Here is a 22,793-nt window from a genome sequence, read left to right as displayed (position 1 = left end):
AATTTGGGCAACTATTATTTTGATGAGGGAGCAGATGGCTGTGAGAGCGTGAGCACCAGATGTGTATAAAAGAGGAAACCCTAGACTGTGAGAATGAGTAGAGATAAAAGAGGGAACAGTAATGTGTGTGACTGAGGTAAAGAAACCGAGAGAAGCTTGTATAGTTTATATTAATGTGATTGCACTGTGACACAAGAGGGAGGGAGAGGGAAGGAGGAGGAGGGGTAGAGAGGGAGATACACAGAGCAGTGTGAATGACAGCAGAATCAGAGGCTACAGACACAGAAGAAGCAGGAGCCCAGCAGACCACTCCCTTCACTTTAACCAGGTGAGTGTCACCGTGAGGGGCTAATTAGTTATCCGTTCTGTGGCTCAGGGGGATATTATAGATACACGCGTGTCACTCTGTGGTAAAGCAAAAAAAACCGGGGTGTATATGCTGCGTGTACTAATGAGCACAAATATATATATATATATATATATATATATATATATGTATGTTTGTTTAGTGGGATATGTACTAATGGGCTAAATATGGAGAAATTGTGGAAAACAAAAGGAATGGGGATTATTGGTGTGAAAAGAAGGTAAGTGGAGGAAAAAGTGGATGTTAAATAAGAGTGAGAAGTTTATCTGTGTGTCAAAGGGTTAAGTAAAAGTTATGGTGGTCGTGGTCAGAAATATACCTTTAAGAGGCGAGAAAGTTTGTGATAGTTACGGCAGATTTGTCTGTAAGCGCGGAATGATATAGGGGAACCCATAGGTATAAGTAGGTGAGACGTGAGATGGGTGGAAATGCTGCTGTGAAGCAATGGTATGAAGTGGTATAACAGGGTGCTGGGTAAGAATGGTTAGTAACATGGTGAGATGTGTGGAGGTGTCTTCTTAATGCACAATAAATGATGGGTAAGTGGTGAGTGAGGAGACTGGGGTTGAAGGGAGTTAGTATTAGCTGAGAAATGTGTATTGGCTACGAAATAAGAAAATGAACGTGAGTGTGAATGAGGACGGTCTATATGGTGGGTGGCAACTAGTAAATCTACTGTTATGGTGTACCAAGTAACAAGGGGTAAGTACAGGCTGAGAGTATTGAGTGTGTATACATGTATGTATGTATTTACCTGTGTATGTACAGAATGTGAGGATGTGTTTAATTAAGTAACTCTAAGGTGGTTGTATAATAAGGGCCACTTGTATTTCTATGCATGCATGTGTGTATGGGTGGATGCATGTAGATGTGTGCATTTATGTGTGTGTACTTTTGTTTCTGTTTGTATGTATGTATTTATGTACATAAATAATTATGTATGTATGTGTGTTTATACATGTATGTGTATATGTATGTATTTCTGTATGTGTGTATTTATATAGTTATGTATGTGTGTATGTATGTATGTATATATTTATGTATGTATGTATATATTTATGTATGTGTGTATTTATATAGTTATGTATGTGTGAATGTATATATGTATATAGTTATGTATGTGTGTATGTATATAGTTATGTATGTGTGTATGTATATAGTTATGTATGTATGTGTATATGAATGTGTGTGTGTATGTATTTATGTATGTACTATGCATGTGTGTGTGTGTGTATATGTATATATATATATATATATATATATATATATATATATATATATATATATATATATATATATATATATATATATATATATATATATATATATATATATATATATATAATATATATATATATATATATATATATATATATATATATATATATATATAGCTTTATTGTGCAGTTGTGGTTCTCAGCCTTGATTGCTTTGGTACAACATTGGCAGATTAATGAAATGCATGTGACACAGTCACTGACACCCCTAACTAATCGTCTATATGGCAGAGACACCCCAAAGGCATGATTTCTGTAATACAATTATACAAAGTGAAATGCTATGAACTCAGAATAGTGCACAATGGGCACTTCAGTATTTTCACTTTCAACCATACTTCTGTGTGACAGCCCTAGACGATGCTGGTAACACCCCAAAATACAGAATCTCTGGTGGGGCACCTGCATAGCTGTAATATAACCGTGAAGTGGTAAATGAGAGTAAATAATGGGAGTAGATGAGAGACTAATAAATGTGTGTGGTGGTTGTGAAGCTTGGGGTAAAGATGAATTTACCGTGAATAAGGAGCTGTGATAAGGGTGGGCACAAAAAGTTTGTGTAGTGGAATAAATGTAAAGTATGAGAGCAGCAGTGAGACTTGTGTGGTATTGAGGGAGGAACTGAGGTACCTGCATGGTGGGATATATTGTGGGTAGTGAAGGAAGGAGTGATATATTTTCTAATGCTATTTATATAGATACCACCATTTACTCTTCATAATGTAGTAGTTAGGGAGGATGTGGTATAAAAGTTAACACATATGAAACAGAACAGTATCCTGCATTTGATATAAGTAAATGTGTCAGTGTAATTGTGCTAGTTAATAGGAAATTATGTAAACTGGGTGTGGGTAGTATTGTACTGTACATGTGTTTGTGAAGAACAGTGTGTCTGCCTGTGCGTTTGTATAGTTTATACTAGCATTATATATATATATATATATATATATATATATATATAAACAGTGTGTGTATGCTGAGTATACAAGCATCATATAACAGCGTGTGTGTGTTGTGTATACAAGTATCATATTACAGTGTGTGTGTGCTGTGTTTATAAGCATCATATTACAGTGCGTGTGTGCTGTATGTGCAAGCATCATATAGCAGTATGTTTTCTGTGCTGTGTATACAAGTATCATATTACAGTGTGTGTGTGCTGTGTTTATAAGCATCATATTACAGTGCGTGTGTGTTGTGTTTATAAGCATCACATAGCAGTATGTTTTCTGTGCTGTGTATTCAAGTATCATATAGCAGTGTGTTTTCTGTACTGTATACACTAGTATCATATAGCAGTGTGTTTTCTGTGCTTTGTATACAAGTATCATATAGCAGAGTGTTTTATGTACTGTGTATACTAGTATCATATAGCAGAGTGTTTTCTGTACTGTGTATACTAGTATCATATAGTAGTGTGTTTCTGTTCTGTGTATACAAGTATTATATAGCAGTGTATTTCTGTTCTGAGTATACTAGTATCATATAGCAGAGTGTTTTCTGTGCTTTGTATACGTATCATATAGCAGAGTGTTTTCTGTGCTTTGTATACGTATCATATAGCAGAGTGTTTTCTTTGCTTTGTATACAAGTATCATATAGCAGAGTGTTTTCTGTACTGTGTATACTAGTATCATATAGCAGTGTGTTTTCTGTGCTGTGTATACAATTATCATATAGCAGTGTGTTTTCTGTGCTGTGTATACAATTATCATATAGCAGTGTGTTTTCTGTGCTGTGTATACAATTATCATATAGCAGTGTGTTTTCTGTGCTGTGTATACAATTATCATATAGCAGTGTGTTTTCTGTACTGTGTATACAAGTATCATATAGCAGTGTGTTTCTGTGCTGTGTATACAATTATCATATAGCAGTGTGTTTTCTGTGCTGTGTATACAAGTATCATATAGCAGTGTGTTTCTGTGCTGTGTATACAATTATCATATAGCAGTGTGTTTTCTGTGCTGTGTATACAAGTATCATATAGCAGTGTGTTTCTGTGCTGTGTATACAAGTATCATATAGCAGTGTGTTTCTGTGCTGTGTATACAATTATCATATAGCAGTGTGTTTTCTGTGCTGTGTATACAAGTATCATATAGCAGTGTGTTTCTGTGCTGTGTATACAATTATCATATAGCAGTGTGTTTTCTGTGCTGTGTATACAAGTATCATATAGCAGTGTGTTTCTGTGCTGTGTATACAAGTATCATATAGCAGTGTGTTTTCTGTGCTGTGTATACAATTATCATATAGCAGTGTGTTTCTGTTCTGTGTATACAGTTATAATGTAGCAATGCAATGTGTGTGTCTGTGCTGTGTATACAAGCATAATATAGCAGTGCATTTTCTGTGCTGTGTATACAAGTATCATATAGCAGTATGTTTTCTGTTATTTATATACAAGTATAATATAACAGTGTGTTTTCTGTGCTGTGTATATAAATATAATGTAGCAGTGTGTTTTCTGTGCTGTGTATACATTATAATGTAACTGTGTTTTCTGTTCTGTGTATACAAGTATAATGTAACTGTGTTTTCTGTTCTGTGTATACAAGTATAATGTAACTGTGTTTTCTGTTCTGTGTATACAAGTATAATGTAACTGTGTTTTCTGTTCTGTGTATACAAGTATAATGTAACTGTGTTTTCTGTTCTGTGTATACAAGTATAATGTAACTGTGTTTTCTGTTCTGTGTATACAAATATAATAGTGTGTTTTCTGTGCTCTGTATACAAGTGTAATGTAGCAGTGTGTTTTCTGTTCTGTGTATACAAGTATAATGTAACTGTGTTTTCTGTTCTGTGTATACAAGTATAATGTAACTGTGTTTTCTGTTCTGTGTATACAAGTATAATGTAACTGTGTTTTCTGTTCTGTGTATACAAATATAATAGTGTGTTTTCTGTGCTCTGTATACAAGTGTAATGTAGCAGTGTGTTTTCTGTTCTGTGTATACAAATATAATGTAACCGTGTGTTTTCTGTTATGCATATACAAATATAATGTAACAGTGTGTGTTTCCTTGCTGTGTATTTAAGTATCACATAGCAGTGAAAGTGTTTGTGCTTTCTATTCCAGCATTGTGAATCGGTGTCTGGTTGTATTGTAGAGTATATGTGGCATCATGAATCATTGTTTTGTAGAGCAATTGGAGTAAGCATTCTCTGTGAATAGTATACATTAATTAACAGCCTTCTCTAGCCTGTCCTATCCCTGTAGTCTTATCCATCCTTTATGTTATTCAGTAGAATACATTTAATAACCTCATAGACCTCTCCATTCCTAAGGCATGGGCTTATAAGACTAGATAGCTTGGAAAAACCTGTTGGTGAATCTACCTCTGTCTGTGTACACTAAGGAGTGTCAGCAAGTATAGTGTTGCGATATATGTTTATGTTATGTATTAATTATTGAGTATAAGACAGTTTCTGCAGAGAATACAAGCATGTTGCATCAGGGTGTGCTTGTCTATAACTGTGTATACAAGTTATGTGTGTGATTATGGGTCTTAGGAGATTAGTGTGTGTAAATATTATGTATCAGTGAGTGTGAAGAAAGGAAAATGGGGGAGTAGTAGTAGTGTTAGTAGTGTGTGTGTGTATATATATATATATATATATATATATATATATATATATATATATATATATATATATATATATATATATATATATATATATATATATATATATATATAGCCATATGCCCACATCTATTCTCTAATCAGTCCCTGTCAGTTATATGCCTATATCAGATCCCAAATCATAATCATGACCCTGATATCAGGCCACATGCACTGCAACAGTCAACTAAGCATATGCATTCAGCGATTTCTGTCCAATCCGTATGCTGAAGATAACGGCCACATTCAACAATTTTCAGAGCAGGATTTTTAGCGTGCAGGAAATCCGGCTCCAAAGGGCGCCAAGCCGGATTTACTGCACGGCTATTGGCTAAGAGGTGAAGACGTCACCTCTAAAGCAAAACAGTGATCTGCCGTGGGCTGCCTTAGCAGCTCAGAACGGTGATCGCTTGAAAACAAATAAAGGAGCTTTCTGCATGAAGTATTTTCTCATTTATTTGTTTCTATAGTCAATCCTAGTATTTCAAAAACGCTAGGGTTCACTTTCACCTATTAATTTTTTTAAAGAAAGATACATGTTTTTTTTAGCATTTGGTAAAAGTAAAAATCCTTTTGTAAGAAAAGAACAGTGATGTACAGGTGATACATTTATTAGCTAACCAATAGTGCTAATAATTGCAAGCTTTCAGGACACAGAGGTCTCTTTGTCAGACATTCTGAAGAGACCTCATTGTCCTGAAAAGCTTGCAATTGTATCCACTATTAGCTATTAAAGGTATCGCCTGTACATCACTTTTGTGCTTTTCTTACAAAAGGATTTTTACTTTGAATACACTGGAAAAAAAACGGTGCTGCCCTTTTTCTTTATCATTTAGCAATGACATAAAATAAATATTGACAAACTGCTTAATAAAAAAAAGATGTAAAAAATCAATAGTATGCTGAGGCTGTTCTTCAGGCATAATGTTTAACATATCTTGCAACATTACATTAAAAAAGTCTTCTATAGTCTATTTTAACTCCAAGATTAGTACCTTGAACTTAAAGGGACAGTCTACACCAAAATTTTTCTTATTTAAAAAGATAGATAATCCCTTTATTACCCATTTCCCCCGTTTTTGCATAACCAACACAGTTATATAAATATACTTTTTACCTCTGTGATTACCTTGTATCTAAGCCTTTGCAGACAGCCTCCTTATCTAAGTGCCTTTGACAGACATGCAGTGTAGTCAATCAGAGAAGACACCTAAATAACTTCACGGGAGTGAGCACAATATTATCTATATGACACATGTGAACTAGCACAGTCTAACTGTGAAAAACTTTCAAAATGCTCTGAGCTAGGAGGCGGTTTTCAACTGTTTAGAAATCACTTTGAGCCTAGCTAGGTTTAGCTCTTCAAAAATACCACCAAGGGAACAAAGCAAATTTGATGATAAAAGTAAATTGGAAAGTTGTTTAAAATTGCATGCCCTATCTCAATCATAAAAGTTTAGTTTTGACTTTACTGTCCCTGTAAAGGGACATTAAACTGCTGTGCACAACTACAAAAGAATAGCAACGCCTCACTATGTTGTTGCATTTCTCCTATTCCTGCAGCTCTTTACAAATCAGTTCTCCTGTTTTAAAGGGACAGTCTACTTAAAAATGTGTATTGTTAAAAATATAGATAATCCCTTTATGACCCATTCCCCAGTTTTGCACAACCAACACTGTTATATAGTATACTTTTTACCTCTGTTATTATCTTGTATTTAAAGGGACAGTGTACACCAATTTTCATATAACTGCATGTAATAGACACTACTATAAAGAATAAGATGCACAGATACTGATATAAAAATCCAGTATAAAACAGTTTAAAAACTTATTTAAATGCTTCCAGTTTAGCTCTGTTTAAAAGGTTACTGGAACACCCCCTGCAAGTGAGAAATATCAGACACTCCCCCTTCCTTTGCATATGAAAAGACCCTTTACACAAACAGGAGCAAGCTAGAGTAGGTATACATCAGTATTCTCCTAAAACTTTGGGGCTTGGATAGGAGTCTGAAAATCAGAGCAATGTTATTTAAAAATAAGCAAAACTATCATTTTTTTTTAAAAACAAAACTGTATGGGCTATATAAATGGATCATCTACAAAACATTTATGCAAAGAAAAATTTAGTGTATAATGTCCCTTTAAGCCTTTGCCAATTACCCCCTTATCTCAGTTCTTTTGACAGACTTGAATTTTAGCCAATCAGTGCTGACTCCTAAATAACTCCACGAGAGTGAGCAAGTTATCGATATAACACCTGAATTAGCACTGTATAACTTTGAAAAACTGTCAAAATGCACTGAGATAAGAGGCAGCCTTCAACGGTTTAGAAATCAGTTTGAGCCTACCTTGAGAACCAAGAGAACAAAGCAAATTTGATTATAAAAGTACATTGTAAAGTTGTTTAATATTGCATGCCTTATCTGAATCATGAAAGTTCAATTTTGACTGTCCCTTTAATAGTTTAAAGGTGCCAGATACTGAATCTCCACTTTTTGATACTGGGAGCCGCCATCTTGGAGCTTAGTTATTCTCACAGCCTGTGACAGAAGCAGTGCTCACTCACAGATCAGTAATATTGTCCTCTTTGTTTACAGCTGTATCATTTGCTTCAGGTTAGTCTGCATGATGCATCACATGATCTTTACATCTTTACATTTTTACAGTTACACAAAATATATTTAAAAAACACTCAACAATAATACAGAGCAATGCTGCCACAGAAAAAAATGTACAGCTCCTGCTCTGTATCATGCACCCTAACCAGAAACATATTATACAGATGTAAAAAATAGGCAACATTACTGACCTGTGAGTAGGGTTGCCACCTCAGCCATGTTTTCCTGGACACTTATGAGATACACATGCTGCAGGGTGTGCAGGGAGGAACATGTATTGTGTTTCTGGACAGCACTATTCATATTCCTCCCTGCACACCCTGCAGCATGTGTAACTTATAAATGTTCTGTATTTTAAGGCACGGGTGGCAACCCTACCTGTGAGTGTGCACTGCTTCTGTCAGAATACCTAAGATCCAAGATGGCAGCCACCAGTATAAAGAGGCGGAGCTTCAGTATCTGGCACCTTTAAAGGGACACTGAACTAAATTTTTTTCTTTTCAGATAGAGCATGCAATTTTAAGCAACTTTCTAATTTACTCCTATTAGCAAATGTTCTTCATTCTCTTGGTATCTTTATTTGAAAAGCAATAATTTAAGTTTAGATGCCGGCCCATTTTTGGTGAACAACCTGGGTTGTTCTTGCTGATTGGTGGATACATTCAACAACCAATAAACAAATGCTGTAAAGGGTTCTGGACTTTCTTTTTCAAATAAAGATAGCAAGAGAACAAACAACAATTAGAAAGTTGCTTAAAATTGCATGCTCTATCTGAATCACAAAAGAAAAAAAATTGAGTTCAGTGTCCCTTTAAGCTATTAAAATAGGTAAATGGATTTGAAAAGAGCTGCTAGAATAGTAGGAAATGCAATAACATAGTGAGCTGTAACCAGTATACTGTAGTTGTGCCCAGCAGTTTAATGTTCCTTTAAAAAAGGTGTCAACTTCAGAGAGTACATAGCTGTACTTACAGTACAATAGTTACCACTGACAAATAGTCAGTAAAACACTCAGTATTCTTCTATCATGTATATGAAAGAGCAGCAGGTGAAAGTCTTAGGTTTTTTTTTTTTTGCATAAGAAAAGGTTAAGTAAAAAATGTTTCAATTCAAAATAAACTAACAAGAATTGCATGTTTGTGTAAATAATGCTCACAGGGTAATAGGGTCAACTCCCGCTTGAGACATTAGTTTGTTCAGTGCAGGAACCTCCATTAAAAACAAACAAACAATGTAATATATTTTAAAAGATTCTCATTTAGATGGAAAACAAGTATCATGTATCTTCCATTTTTAGGTTATTTAACCATTTTGAATGTGTGCAGCTCAAATCAATAATTAATAGACTGGAAGTAAATCATAACTTCATCTGCGTCTCTACAAGAAAACTTTATTTTCTGGGATACTTGACAAAGGAGGATTGAATTTGGGGGCACCATTGTTGTCACTGACCAAACGGACCAGCCACCACTGAGTTGCACAGGGCATGGCCTTTATAAGGAATGGACAGTAATGTGTGTGCTGTTATACACATAGCAGTGTTTGTTGTGTAAACAGAGGAGTATATGTTGTTTGTTGCATTTGAGCACATACTGGCTACATGCACAAAGCAGTGTGCGATTGTTGTGGACGCAGACCAGTCTGTTTTGTAACCGTGCTAGCTGAATGCAGAGAGCAGTGAGTGCTGGTTGTTTGTGAAAAACAGTGAGTGCTAATGTTATGCACAGCACATATAACCTATGTATGTTGTGTTTGTGTACAGCATAACAGGTGTTGGTGTGTGACAGGCAGCATGCGAATTAGCTCCCTGTAAGGTAATTCTCAATCTCATTCATCATAAGGTTTCACTAGCATTAAAATATTCATTATGGATGTCTAGTGCTGATGATATATGCTATATTGCTACGTAAGTAATTCCTCCATTTTTTCAAACTTGAAATATATATATATATATATATATATATATATATATATATATATATATATATATATATATATATATATATATATATATATATATATATATATAGTCATAATCCCTGTATGTACAGTAACACTGTATGGTGATGTGTAAAATATCAAGGCTTTATACAGTGTGTATCTCTCTCTATCTATCTACACACGCTTGACACCATCTGAACTAAATAAGTTTATCTAGGTCTCATCGGACCACAGGACATGGTTCCAGTAATCCATGCCCTTAGTCTGCTTGTCTTCAGCAATCTGTTTGCAGGCTTTCTTGTGCATCATCTTTAGAAGAGGCTTCCTTCTGGGACTACAGCCATGCAGACCAATTTGATGCAGTGTGCGGCGTATGGTCTGAGCACTGACAGGCTGACCCCCCCACCCCTTCAACCTCTGCAGCAATGCTGGCAACACTCATACGTCTATTTCCCAAAGACAACCTCTGGATATGATGCTGCGCACGTGCATTTAACTTCTTTGGTCGACCAAGGTGAGGCCTGTTCTGAGTGAAACCTGTCCTGTGACACCGCTGTATGGTCTTGCCCACTGTGGTGCAGCTCAGTTTCAGGGTCTTAGCAATCTTCTTATAGCCTAAGCCATCTTTATATAGAGCAACAATTCTTTTTTCAGATCCTCAGAGAGTTCTTTGCCATGAGGTGCCATGTTGAACTTCCAGTGACCAGTATGAGAGAATATGAGAGCGATAACACCAAATTTAACACATCTGCTCCCCATTCAAACCTGGGACCTTGTAACACTAACGAGTCACATGACACCGGGGAGGGAAAAAGGCTAATTGGGCCCAATTTGGACATTTCCACTTAGGGGTGTACTCACTTTTGTTGCTAATGGTTTAGACATTAATGGCTGTGTGTTGAGTTATTTTAAGGGGACAGCAAATTTACACTGTTATACAGGCTGTACACTCACTACTACTAGCAAAGTGTAATTTCTTCATTGTTGTCATATTGTTTTCACATGAAAAGATATAATACAATATTTACAAAAATGTGAGGGGTGTACTGTATAGTGCATACAGCGCTGTGCCAGGCTGATATGTATTTTGCTGATCTATATACACAGGGAACTGTGGTTAGTGCATACAGCGCTGTGCCAGGCTGATATGTATTTTGCTGACCTATATACACAGGGCACTGTGGTTAGTGCATGTATCACTGTGCCAGGCTGCTATGTATGTTGCTGATCTATATACACAGGGCACTGTGGTTAGTGCATGTATCACTGTGCCAGGCTGCTATGTATGTTGCTGAGCTATATACACAGGGCACTGTGGTTAGTGCATGTATCACTGTGCCAGGCTGATATGTATGTTGCTGATCTATATACACAGGGCACTGTGGTTAGTGCATGTATCACTGTGCCAGGCTGCTATGTATGTTGCAGAGCTATATACACAGGGCACTGTGGTTAGTGCATGTATCACTGTGCCAGGCTGCTATGTATGTTGCTGAGCTATATACACAGGGCACTGTGGTTAGTGCATGTATCACTGTGCCAGGCTGCTATGTATGTTGCTGATCTATATACACAGGGCACTGTGGTTAGTGCACGTATCACTGTGCCAGGCTGCTATGTATGTTGCTGAGCTATATACACAGGGCACTGTGGTTAGTGCATGTATCACTGTGCCAGGCTGATATGTATGTTGCTGAGCTATATACACAGGGCACTGTGGTTAGTGCATGTATCACTGTGCCAGGCTAATATGTATGTTGCTGAGCTATATACACAGGGCACTGTGGTTAGTGCATGTATCACTGTGCCAGGCTGATATGTATGTTGCTGAGCTATATACACAGGGCACTGTGGTTAGTGCATGTATCACTGTGCCAGGCTGCTATGTATGTTGCAGAGCTATATACACAGGGCACTGTGGTTAGTGCATGTATCACTGTGCCAGGCTGCTATGTATGTTGCTGAGCTATATACACAGGGCACTGTGGTTAGTGCAGGTATCACTGTGCCAGGCTGATATGTATGTTGCTGATCTATATACACAGGGCACTGTGGTTAGTGCATGTATCACTGTGCCAGGCTGATATGTATGTTGCAGAGCTATATACACAGGGCACTGTGGTTAGTGCATGTATCACTGTGCCAGGCTGCTATGTATGTTGCTGAGCTATATACACAGGGCACTGTGGTTAGTGCATGTATCACTGTGCCAGGCTGCTATGTATGTTGCTGATCTATATACACAGGGCACTGTGGTTAGTGCATGTATCACTGTGCCAGGCTGATATGTATGTTGCAGAGCTATATACACAGGGCACTGTGGTTAGTGCATGTAGCACTGTGCCAGGCTGATATGTATGTTGCTGATCTATATACACAGGGCACTGTGGTTAGTGCATGTAGCACTGTGCCAGGCTGATATGTATGTTGCTGATCTATATACACAGGGCACTGTGGTTAGTGCATGTATCACTGTGCCAGGCTGCTATGTATGTTTCTAAACTATAAACATAGGGCACTGTGGTTAGTGCATGAAGTCCTGTGACTGGCAGAGCAGGGAGTGTAAGGCTGTGCCTGATGTTTATCTGTGTATATCTGCACAGTGCACCTGTCACAGAGGCGGAGGCAGCTTACTGGTTCATGACTACAGTATGTGCATGGGAGCTATGGGTGTGTGTGTGTGTGGGGGGGGGGGGGTTCACTAAAAGTGCAAGTACTGATCAATATACGGACATTTCTAATGTCTATTTGACTGGGCAATAAAATCTCACCTCTTTCACCTCTTTGACTGAGCAACAAACTCTGCTGACATTATTAGCAAGTAACCTCTAGGGTTTAGCAACATGTAATTGTAACGCCTCTACTGAGTAACATACTCTAAGCCTGTGCTTCTTAAAGGGACATGAAACCCCCCAAAAAATCTTTCATGATTCAGATAGAGAATACAATTTTAAACAACTTTCTAATTGACTTCTATTATCTTATTTGTTTCATTCTCTTGGTATCATTTGTTGAAGGAGCAGCAATGCACTAATGGTTTCTAACTGAACACATGGGTGAGCCAATGACAATTATTATATACCCGCAGCCACCAATCAGCAGTTAGAACCTACCTGTAGGTTTTTTGCTGCGCCTGAGCTTACCTTGATAAACCTTTCAGCAAAGGATAACAAGAGAAGGAAGCAAATTAAATAATAGAAGTAAATTGGAAAGTTGTTTAAAATTGTATTCTCTTTCTGCATCATGAAATAATTTTTGGGGGTTTCATATCCCTTTAAGCTCAGGGCCCACTGAGTCCCTTAAACTCTTTCAGGGGTCTCCAAATAATTTGCCAATGTACTATGCACAGGGAGACAGGAGAGCAGGAGGGGTCCCTGGTACAAGTGTAAACTAAGTTGCAATAACTACCCAGACAACAGCAGTGAAGCAAATACACAGAATGGAATAAGTGGTTGCTCGTGACTTCTACTTGTTCTTCAAATGTACGTTTGTTTGGTTAAATCCTTTTAATAAAAGGAAAATGAATGCAAATACGATTCTCTGTATTAATGTTATAGGAAACCCTAACTCTCTGTGTGTGTGTGTGCTGTGCGTATGTGTGTGTTGTGTGTATGTGTGTGTTGTGTGTATGTGTTGTGTGTGTTTTGTGTGTATGTGTTATGTTGTATTTGTGTGTGTATGTGTGTGTGGTGTATGTGTGTGTGTTGTATGTGCTGTATGTGTGCATGCGTGTTTGTGATGTGTATATGTTGTGTGTGATGTGTGTGCTGTATGTGTGTGTGTTGTATGTGCTGTATGTGTGCATGCGTGTGTGATGTGTATGTGTTGTGTGTGTGATGTGTGTGTATGTGCTGTATGTGTGCATGCGTGTGTGATGTGTATGTGTTGTGTATGTGCTGTATGTGTGCATGCGTGTGTGATGTGTATGTGTTGTGTGTGTGTGTGATGTGTGTGTATGTGCTGTATGTGTGCATGCGTGTGTGATGTGTATGTGTTGTGTGTGTGTGTGTGTGTGTGATGTGTATGTGTGTGATGTGTGTGTATATATGTGTGAGTTTGTGTATGAATGAGTAACATTTTTTCATATTTTGCATCATATAGCTAATTTTGTACCACTTTATATATGCGCACACATTTTATTTACTTAGGCAAAAATTGCAAAGGTCAAATATTTGCACACACTGCTCAAAAGTATTAGAAGTAACATTTCGTGCAGCTACATGTAATGAGACAGTGAGCCTATCCGTAAGTGATTAGCAATGTCCATGAAAGTAACATTTTCTTATTTTTGTGAATAATCTCCTCACTTGTGTGGTATATTGTATATACTATATACGGTATTTATGTGTGTATATATAAAGTTTTGTACCCATCTGACAATGGTTTTGTTTTGAACTATATTATAATAATAAGGTTGCAAACAATTTCTATTGTAAAAAGGGTCCCAGGTGAAAAAAAGTTTAAGAAGCTCTGCTCTAACCTTTGACAACTCTAAGGCCTCTATTTATCATTGGTCTTGCGAACCTGATCGACAGTGTGTGCGGATCAGGTCCGCAAGACCTCACTAAATGCGGAGAGCAATACACTCTTCGCATTTAACATTGCACCAGCAGCTCACAAGAGCTGCTGGTGCAACGCCGCCCCCTGCTGACTCGCGGCCAATTGGGGGTGTCAATCAACCCGATCGTACTCGATCGGGTTGATTTCCGGCGATGTCTGTCCGACGGCTCAGAGCAGGCGGACAGGGTTATGGAACAGCGGTCTTTAGACCGCTGCTTCATAACTTGTGTTTCTGGCGAGTCTGAAGACTCGCAAGAAACACGGACCCACAAGCTCCGTACGGAGCTTGATAAATATGAGCCTAAGACTGAGCAAAGAGATGTCCCACTAAGTAGAATACTGTTGTAACACCTCTAGTCAGACCAATATACTGTTTGTACTGAGTCATCTGGTAAAACATACTTTCTACAATGGCACCTCTAGAACTGAGCGGTAACAAAGTCACATCTAGCTGGCACCACTTTTGCTTTCTCTTAGACGTGTGCTGCCATGAACAACTCGGTTCTGACAATTTTTTTTACACAGATATTCAGGTAAATTAGTTTCCCTGAATATTCATTGGCTGCATATTTGGTATTAGTTTTGTTTAAAAAAAAAAAAGGAGCACTGAATATTCTTAGAACATTTACATTGGTTTTCGCGAAACGAATGTAAATGTTCTAAAGTTACGGAGATAAAGTTCACCTGACAATTTATACTTACCTTTAGTGGGTTGGAGAGCTAAGTTAACCGAGTCAAGCTCCGGCCGTGCTAATAGGAAGCTTAGAGTGGTGGCTCCCATGGCCTGCGCTAAAGGACCTTCTCTTTTAGTGCAGTCCCTGGGAGCCGCTGCGCTAAATCTCCTAATAGTGCGGCTGGAGCTCTGTGAAGAAGAGGACCAGATTAGCATGGCTCTTTAGCTTTTTAACCATTTAAAGAAAACAAATTAATACTAACAGATTGCATCAGTATTAATTAGTTTTCTTTAAATTTCAGGGTGCATTTGATTGGATATTTGTTTGGGGGGAAAAAAGCCCAATTGACCTTTATTTTGTCATTTGAAATAGCTGATTTTGCCTGTTGAAACTGCCACATATACTGAACATATCCATACTGTAGTATTGCTTATAGAAAAGCTATGTCAACTAGAAGCAGCAGAAGTCAGCTTCTCTTTAGATATGGGGGACAGAGAGAGAACCAAGCCTGTTTGAAAGAATGCTGCTGCAGCGTCTTTGAATTCAATGGATTTTTGTCTGAGTAAATTGTTCCTTTAAATAATTTCTTATATGATTGATTTTTTTTTTTTTTTAAACTAGCCATTTTCTGTTAGTCTAGTATTATAGTATTGATAGTATGTTTTGAATATTAATTATATAATGCTAAAAAAGATGTTATATTATACATATAAGAAGATACATATGTAAAAAAAAAAAGTCCCCAGTGATGTAGTTAATAGCATTTCATGTGTTACACTTTAGCTTTTGCTTATACCCCTTCTGTTTCTCATAACAATGAGCTTTGTGTTTATTTCTAGAATCTCCTGCTTGTGAAGACATGTTCTAGCCGCAAGAGTCTGTTCTAGCCGCAAGAGTCTGACCTTGAGAAGTCCTGATATATGTGAAAAGTTTATCTTCTCTCCAGACATGGATTAGTGAGCTATTTATTGTACACCTGATACACGAGGAGCGAAGAGGTGTTGCTCTGCCGCTATGCTCACTGAGGCCCCCCCTCTCTTAAACCTCATGCCAACCTCACCATGATAGAGGACTCAGCGACAGTGAACCTTACATATATAATCCTAGAGGTGGCCATTGCAGTGCTGGCCATTCTTGGTAACCTTCTGGTGTGCTGGGCTGTGCGCATCAATAGCAACTTGCAAAACGTCACCAACTATTTTGTGGTTTCCCTTGCAGTGGCGGACATTGCTGTAGGAGTTTTGGCCATTCCTTTTGCAATTACTATTAGCATTGGATTTTGTGCAGCCTTCCATGCCTGCCTCTTTATTGCATGCTTTGTCTTGGTGTTGACCCAGAGCTCAATCTTCAGTCTCCTAGCTATTGCTGCTGACCGTTATATTGCCATCCGCATCCCACTCAGGTGAGCAATCTACATGGCAGCTTCCTAATTCCAAGTGTCTTATTTTCCTTATTGTGTCATGTATAACTAGACATTAAAGGGACAGTCTACTTGAAATTTTGTTATTGTTTAAAAAGATAGACAATCCCTTTATTACCCATTGCACAGTTTTGCATTACCAACACTGTTATCTTAATACATACATATATATATATATATATATATATATATATATATATATATATATATATATATATATATATATATATATATATATTAGCGCTGCGGAATCTGTTGGCGCTCTACAAATAACAGATAATAATAATATATATATATATATATATATATATATATATATATATATATATATATATATATATACATATATATATATATATATATATATATATACACACAAATATTTACAAATGTTATTGTATTCTGTGTAGCTGATTATCTAAAGTATAAGCTAATCCTCCAACTCATTAATGTTTCATAGTAATGGTAGAGGTTTTTAAATTATTTATTTATTTTTACTAAAGTTACCTCAAATTATTTGTGAATAATTTATTTCACTCACATAAACTCTCTCTCTCTCTCTGTGTGTGTGTGTATATATAAATATATATATATATATATATATACACACACACACACAATCACATATTGGCCTAGATAATTGTACTTCCATATTACAAGTGAAAAGTAAAATGTTAAAGCAAGAGTTAAAGCCTAGGGCACTATACCATCTGGTGGTCAGATATCATAGCAGGGTTAAATCTCTCATCTAATAGACTTCTATGTATTAAGTATAGGGCACACTTAAAAAATAAATTGGCCATGCTAACATATTCTAGTACTACTATTTTACCACTGATTTGTAATATGAGAATGAGCGCTACTCCTGTGCTATCAATAGTGCTCCACTTGTAATCAGGGCCGGCTCAAGAAATTGTGCTGCCTGTGTCAGAGAATGCAATGACTCCCCCTCCAGTAGTAACATTGATTAGTATATCAACCTACTAGCCTGGCCGCCATCCTTACTAAGCCTGCCTACCTGCATGCCACCAATGTTTATGCTGAATTGTGCAATAAGTGGGAAGGAAGTTGCACTTTTCCCACCTTTAATGTCACCCTTGACCGATTTTGTGTATTTGTACATAATGGTCTGAGTCTGACAGTGGCTAAGTCACTGAAGTGCTGCCCCTTGTCAAGTGCTGCCTGGGTCCCTTGGACCCACTTGGTCCCATGGTTGAGCCGGCCCTGCTTGTAATCAAGGCCATAGCCATTTATCTAGAAATTAGAAAGGGACAGTAAAGTCAAAATTAAACATTCATGATTTTTAAAAAAAACTTTACAATTTTCTTCTATTATTAAATTCACTTTGTTCTCTTGCTATCTTTTATTAAAGAGTAAAGCTACGTAGGCTGACAGGAGCTCAGGAAGGTGCATGTCACAGCAGTGTTTGTGACTATGTATAATATTACTTTAAACATTGTTGCAAACACCACTGTCAGATGGCTAAAGATATGTGCACGCTCCTGAGCTCACATATGATTACTATTTAACAAAGGATACCAAGGGAACTAAGCAAAAGTATGTTGTTAAACTTTCATGCTCTATCCAATCCAATTAAGTTTATCTTTGACTTTATTGTTCCTTTAATGTACTCTATGAATTACTTTTTATTAATTACCCTTAACTTCAAAAAATTCACATAATGACATTTTAATGACATTGAAAGGACTCAAGTAAAACATTTTTGTGAGGCTCTGCCAGCTCTACAGTAACTATCTGCCCCTGATGGCACTCCATGTAGCTAATGCCATTCATTCATAAAATCCTCTCTATATTTTGTACTGGTGCTTTTTATATATTCATCTAGTAACCCCTATGTTTGCCCCATAAGATTGTTGAACTGTTTCGCATTACTCATTTTATTTAAGCCTATTTAAAAGCTCTAAATTTGCTCCAAAAAAGTCATTATAATTCTTATTATTGTACTATAACTCTATAGATCTCTACTATGTAATATTATTCAGTTCAACTTCTAAATTTGCTCCATATAGCTGATCCCAATAAGTCCATGGATTGCACCATAACCCCCCTTCATATGGCCTCACCTTATATGTCCCTAGTCTTGTATAATATAGCTCCACCTCTAGTTTCCATAGTCACCCTCCCTATAACCCCATCTATTGCTGTATATAGTATTCCCTTTAACACTGGCAAATACTTCACATAAACTCTATAAAAGAAAGTCTGATTTCTCCATAAAAAATCTTATCATAATATAATTTACTTCATATAACCCCTGGAAATGATTCCTTGTGCCTTATATAACTATTTTATAAAAGTCGTCTTTCTGTTGCTCCATATTTTCTCCCAATAACTCCTATATTTTTCTATATAACCTATCTATAACTGGTCCTTGTACTCCATATGATTTATATATACAACTCACATTATTCTACGTAGCATTCATGTTTTTATACATTTTAAGCTTGCCCTTAACTAATAAGACCTCTCAACATAATAGTTTTGTTAAACCTTGCAAATAGCTTGTACTCCGGTGGTTTTGGTTATATAGGGCAAAGGTTATAAGCAAAGCTCAATGTCCCAAGTGTTCATTTGTAGGACACAATGTCTTGGTGTCTTCGGTCCCCCAGAGACTTGTGTGTTGTTACCTCTCTTTGGAAAGTAGAATCTGTCCAGCTGTTATCCCATGAACTGAGCATGCATAAATATCCACCGAAAATTCCAGCACTCCCAGGGCATTGCTCTTTTCTGACCCTCAGATCATAGACTTTCCCTAATTGTGCTTCTGGTCTATGTATCTCTAAATCATTGCCCTCTACCTTATATCATTTTTCACTTGATATATAGGTATAATATATATTTTCTTATCCCTGTCCTTCTTAGTCTTTCATATTCACCTTCACAATTTCCTCTTATGCATCACACAATACAAATGACAATATTTAATTTGTAGCAATGTTCTGAACATGCATTTATGTATATGTTGACACCTTATAATACCCTAATGCTCTCTCTCCAGGTATAATAGTCTGGTGACTAGCCAGAGAGCCAGTGCAATCATTGCTGTTTGCTGGGTGCTGTCCTTTGTCATCGGTCTTACCCCTATGCTGGGCTGGCATGGAAAAATTACAGCTTCTGAAAATTCATCTTGTGGCTCTCCTAAGGTTCAGTGTCTCTTCGAGATTGTGGTAACCATGGATTATATGGTGTATTTTAATTTCTTTGCCTGTGTTCTGGTGCCTTTGCTGCTTATGTTTGGCATCTACCTACGTATCTTCATGGCAGCACGACGCCTGCTGAAACAGTTGGAGCACAATGTGGTGTATGGGGATCGCTCTCGTTCCATACTGCAAAAGGAGGTCCAATGTGCTAAGTCTCTGGCTATTATTGTGGGTCTGTTTGCTGTATGCTGGCTGCCCTTACACATCATCAACTGCTTCACCCTCTTCTCCCAGGGCACAGTACGTCCCCCACCTTGGCTCATGTACCTTGCTATTCTTCTTTCTCACACCAACTCAGTGGTGAACCCACTTATTTATGCCTATCGCATACGTGAGTTCCGTCAAACCTTTCACAAAATCCTACACCAACATTTGCTAGGCCAGGGGCAGAAATACAAGAGTCGGACACCTAGTGCCAAGTCATTGACTTATGCACCTGATGAGGAGAGGGGAACCATCCATACTTTTCCTCAAAGCTGTATCCTGGAAACCTATGCCAATGGAAACACCAAAATGAAAACGGAAGGCTTGAAACAAAATGGATGCCAATCACTGCATCAGGAGGAAAGGACAGTGGGTCAAAAATGTGAAAACCAAGACAAGGAAAAGCTTGATAGCTCATGACCAAAGACTATTCTGCAATCTTAGAAAGCTAACACTTGAGTTTAGCCCTGCAAATGGCTAATGTCCACTGTGGAGTTATTGATTATAATGAACTAAGTATTAATGAAGACTGTGTTTTTGTAGGACTATTTATGAATGTGTTTGTGGGGCGCTTGTGCAGTTGAGAGACTTGTCACTGTGTCATTTTAATGTTTGCTTGACTACTTTACTCTTGACACAGGCTTGGGCTGTGCCCTCTCTATTTTATCACAGTCTCACCTCATTGTAAGATATTTTTGTAAGTGTTATTAAATGGGTGCTCAGAGAAGCCGTTTATTTATTTGTCTTGTCTATTGTCAGTTTTTACATTTGTGTTCTATCTCATTCTGTACAAAGTAGCAAAACTGAATACACACACTAAAAAATTTAAAGAATTATAAAGAAAATGCTTCAGTAAGAAAATAATAATTTTTGTCATAATATGTAGCTACCCAACCTGTGTGGGTTAGCTCCATAATATATTTTAGGAATCAGAGAGTTTCTTGTTTGAATCCTTAGTGAATGTAGACTAGTATCTGGTATCACTAGACACTACCCCCCCCCCCCCCACACCATTTATATTGGGCACAAACACCAGCTGCAAAGCAGGGGAATAATACGACTAAAGTTTGTCTTTTTCCCAAAGATCCCCAGAGACTTTTAACTTGAGATGGACACTTAGACACTTCTCCAGCTGTGCATCAGGGGATTAGAGAATCACGAAAGTACTCTATAATCCACAGCTGTATTTTCCATTGAGGAATATTCTTAAACATTTATTATGGATCTCTAATACTTACTGATATGCTTTGTGATGCGTGTCTAGGAGAAATAGAAATGCTATGTTCTAAATGAGTTTGCAAGTGGATTCAGTTTGCGAGTGTGCTTTTGTGTGACAGGTTGAGGGAAGGAAATATGAGTGTGTGTGGCTGTGCCATAGTCCTCAGTGTACGGGTGTGTGTGTGGCATAAGGCATTTGACCATCACTGTATGCTTATAGGCATGTGGTGGGAGACATTAAGTTAAGTGTGTGTGGCAGAGGTAGCATTGACATTGTAGGGTAATGGATAACAATGACTTGTGGTGTGCAGGATGTGGGTTTTGCTGCCTTCTATTTTGTATTTGTGGTAGTAAGCCCTGGCTTTTTGTGTTTGTGTGGCAAAAGTATGTGTTATACATTAAATTCAAGTGTTTAATGGATAAGATAATTGGCTTTCAATATGTTATAGTGAGGTTAAATAATCTTTATTTAAGAATAGGGTTGTTTTATGATGAAAGACCTCAGTTTTTCAGTGAGTGTCAGTCTTATTTACTCACTAAAAACTAATTTGTACTGTCATTGTGCTAGTATTGCAAGTTGTTCTCATACATATCACAATGCACCGCTGGGTTACACTGGTGATAAACAAGAAGATGATATGGGTACAGTACTGTTTTTATAATTGTTAATGCAAATGCAGAATATTTGATGTATTGCTAGACCTGTGCAAGTTCACTTAAATTTTGTAAAGAAGTGAGTGTCACAACAGCAAAAACAAGTTGGGAATATCCATTTTAGTGCGTAAGTGGGGAATATTACTTTTTTTCCCATTTAAAATGGTTCATTGAAAATAAATGAGCCATAAAGTAAAAGTGAATATTACAGTCATAACAAGAACATAAAGCCAAACTAGAAATGACTTTAATCTTTAAAACAAAAAGAAAATAGAATAAAAACAGTCACAGCAATACAGCAACCTAGATCTGTTTCCAGATCTAGGTTTGAAACTATAAGGGAGACATCGGCTCCAAACAGTAAAATGTCAGTGACACATAAATAAAGGGAAAGAACAGTTTAATGAAGCATTAACATAGCAAATAAACGTTGCATATTAAATTGAAACAGATTGTTATTAGGAGATTGATAGTCAGGTCATTTGTGAAAGCTGAGTGACTCAATTATCTGGTAACACATTATTAGCAACTCCTACTCTGAAACCTAAGAATACTCATAATACTGTTAGCCAGAGAGGAATATTACTTTTTATTCGAGATAAAGTGTCTTTATGTGCGAGTGATATGGTATTTGAGCACAATGGCTTGTCGGGTTAGTGCGACTGCAAACCTAGCGTAAAGTGTAGTGTGTTTAAAAAGTTGCACCAAACACAACATAAATACATTTAAAATTACAGTTAGAAACGCTATCTGATAAACATTAGTCACATAAATATTAATAAAAAAAGTTATATGGGTTAAAAAGTATATGGTATATGACAATGTGTTTGAATGCAAAGGGCTATATTGTATATATACATACATATACATGTGTGTCTAAATATGTGTATATATATATATATATATATATATATATATATATATATATATATATATATATATATATATATATATATATGTGTGTGTGTGTAGCAATCTGAAACAAGTGAACAAAGGCTGACCATATT

General features: G+C 37.0%; 1 protein-coding gene across 2 annotated transcripts; it reads left to right on the top strand.

Moving 5' to 3' along the window:
* Positions 1-207: 207 nt before the first annotated feature.
* On the top strand, positions 208-20,653 carry ADORA2A (adenosine A2a receptor). 2 transcript variants are annotated; one of them, XM_053701991.1, is made up of 3 exons: positions 208-328; positions 15,909-16,471; positions 19,509-20,653. In XM_053701991.1, the coding sequence occupies exons 2-3, from the start codon at positions 16,131-16,133 to the stop codon at positions 20,332-20,334; spliced, it is 1,167 nt and encodes a 388-aa protein (XP_053557966.1). In that variant the 5' UTR covers positions 208-328; positions 15,909-16,130; the 3' UTR covers positions 20,335-20,653. The 2 variants fall into 2 exon arrangements, with proteins under 2 accessions (XP_053557966.1, XP_053557965.1); XM_053701990.1 differs by lacking the exon at positions 208-328 and adding an exon at positions 10,115-10,349.
* Positions 20,654-22,793: the final 2,140 nt, after the last annotated feature.

This window comes from Bombina bombina, chromosome 2, assembly GCF_027579735.1.
Source record: "Bombina bombina isolate aBomBom1 chromosome 2, aBomBom1.pri, whole genome shotgun sequence".
Classification (NCBI taxonomy): Eukaryota; Metazoa; Chordata; class Amphibia; order Anura; family Bombinatoridae; genus Bombina; species Bombina bombina.
This window is presented reverse-complemented; position numbering and strand designations above follow the sequence as displayed.

Excerpts from the sequence above, each read along its gene's own strand:
- ADORA2A (XM_053701991.1), top strand. The coding sequence starts at position 16,131 with ATGATAGAGGACTCAGCGACAGTGAACCTTACATATATAATCCTAGAG. Across the intron at positions 16,472-19,508 it reads GCCATCCGCATCCCACTCAG|GTATAATAGTCTGGTGACTA; the intron begins GTGAGCAATCTA and ends CTCTCTCTCCAG.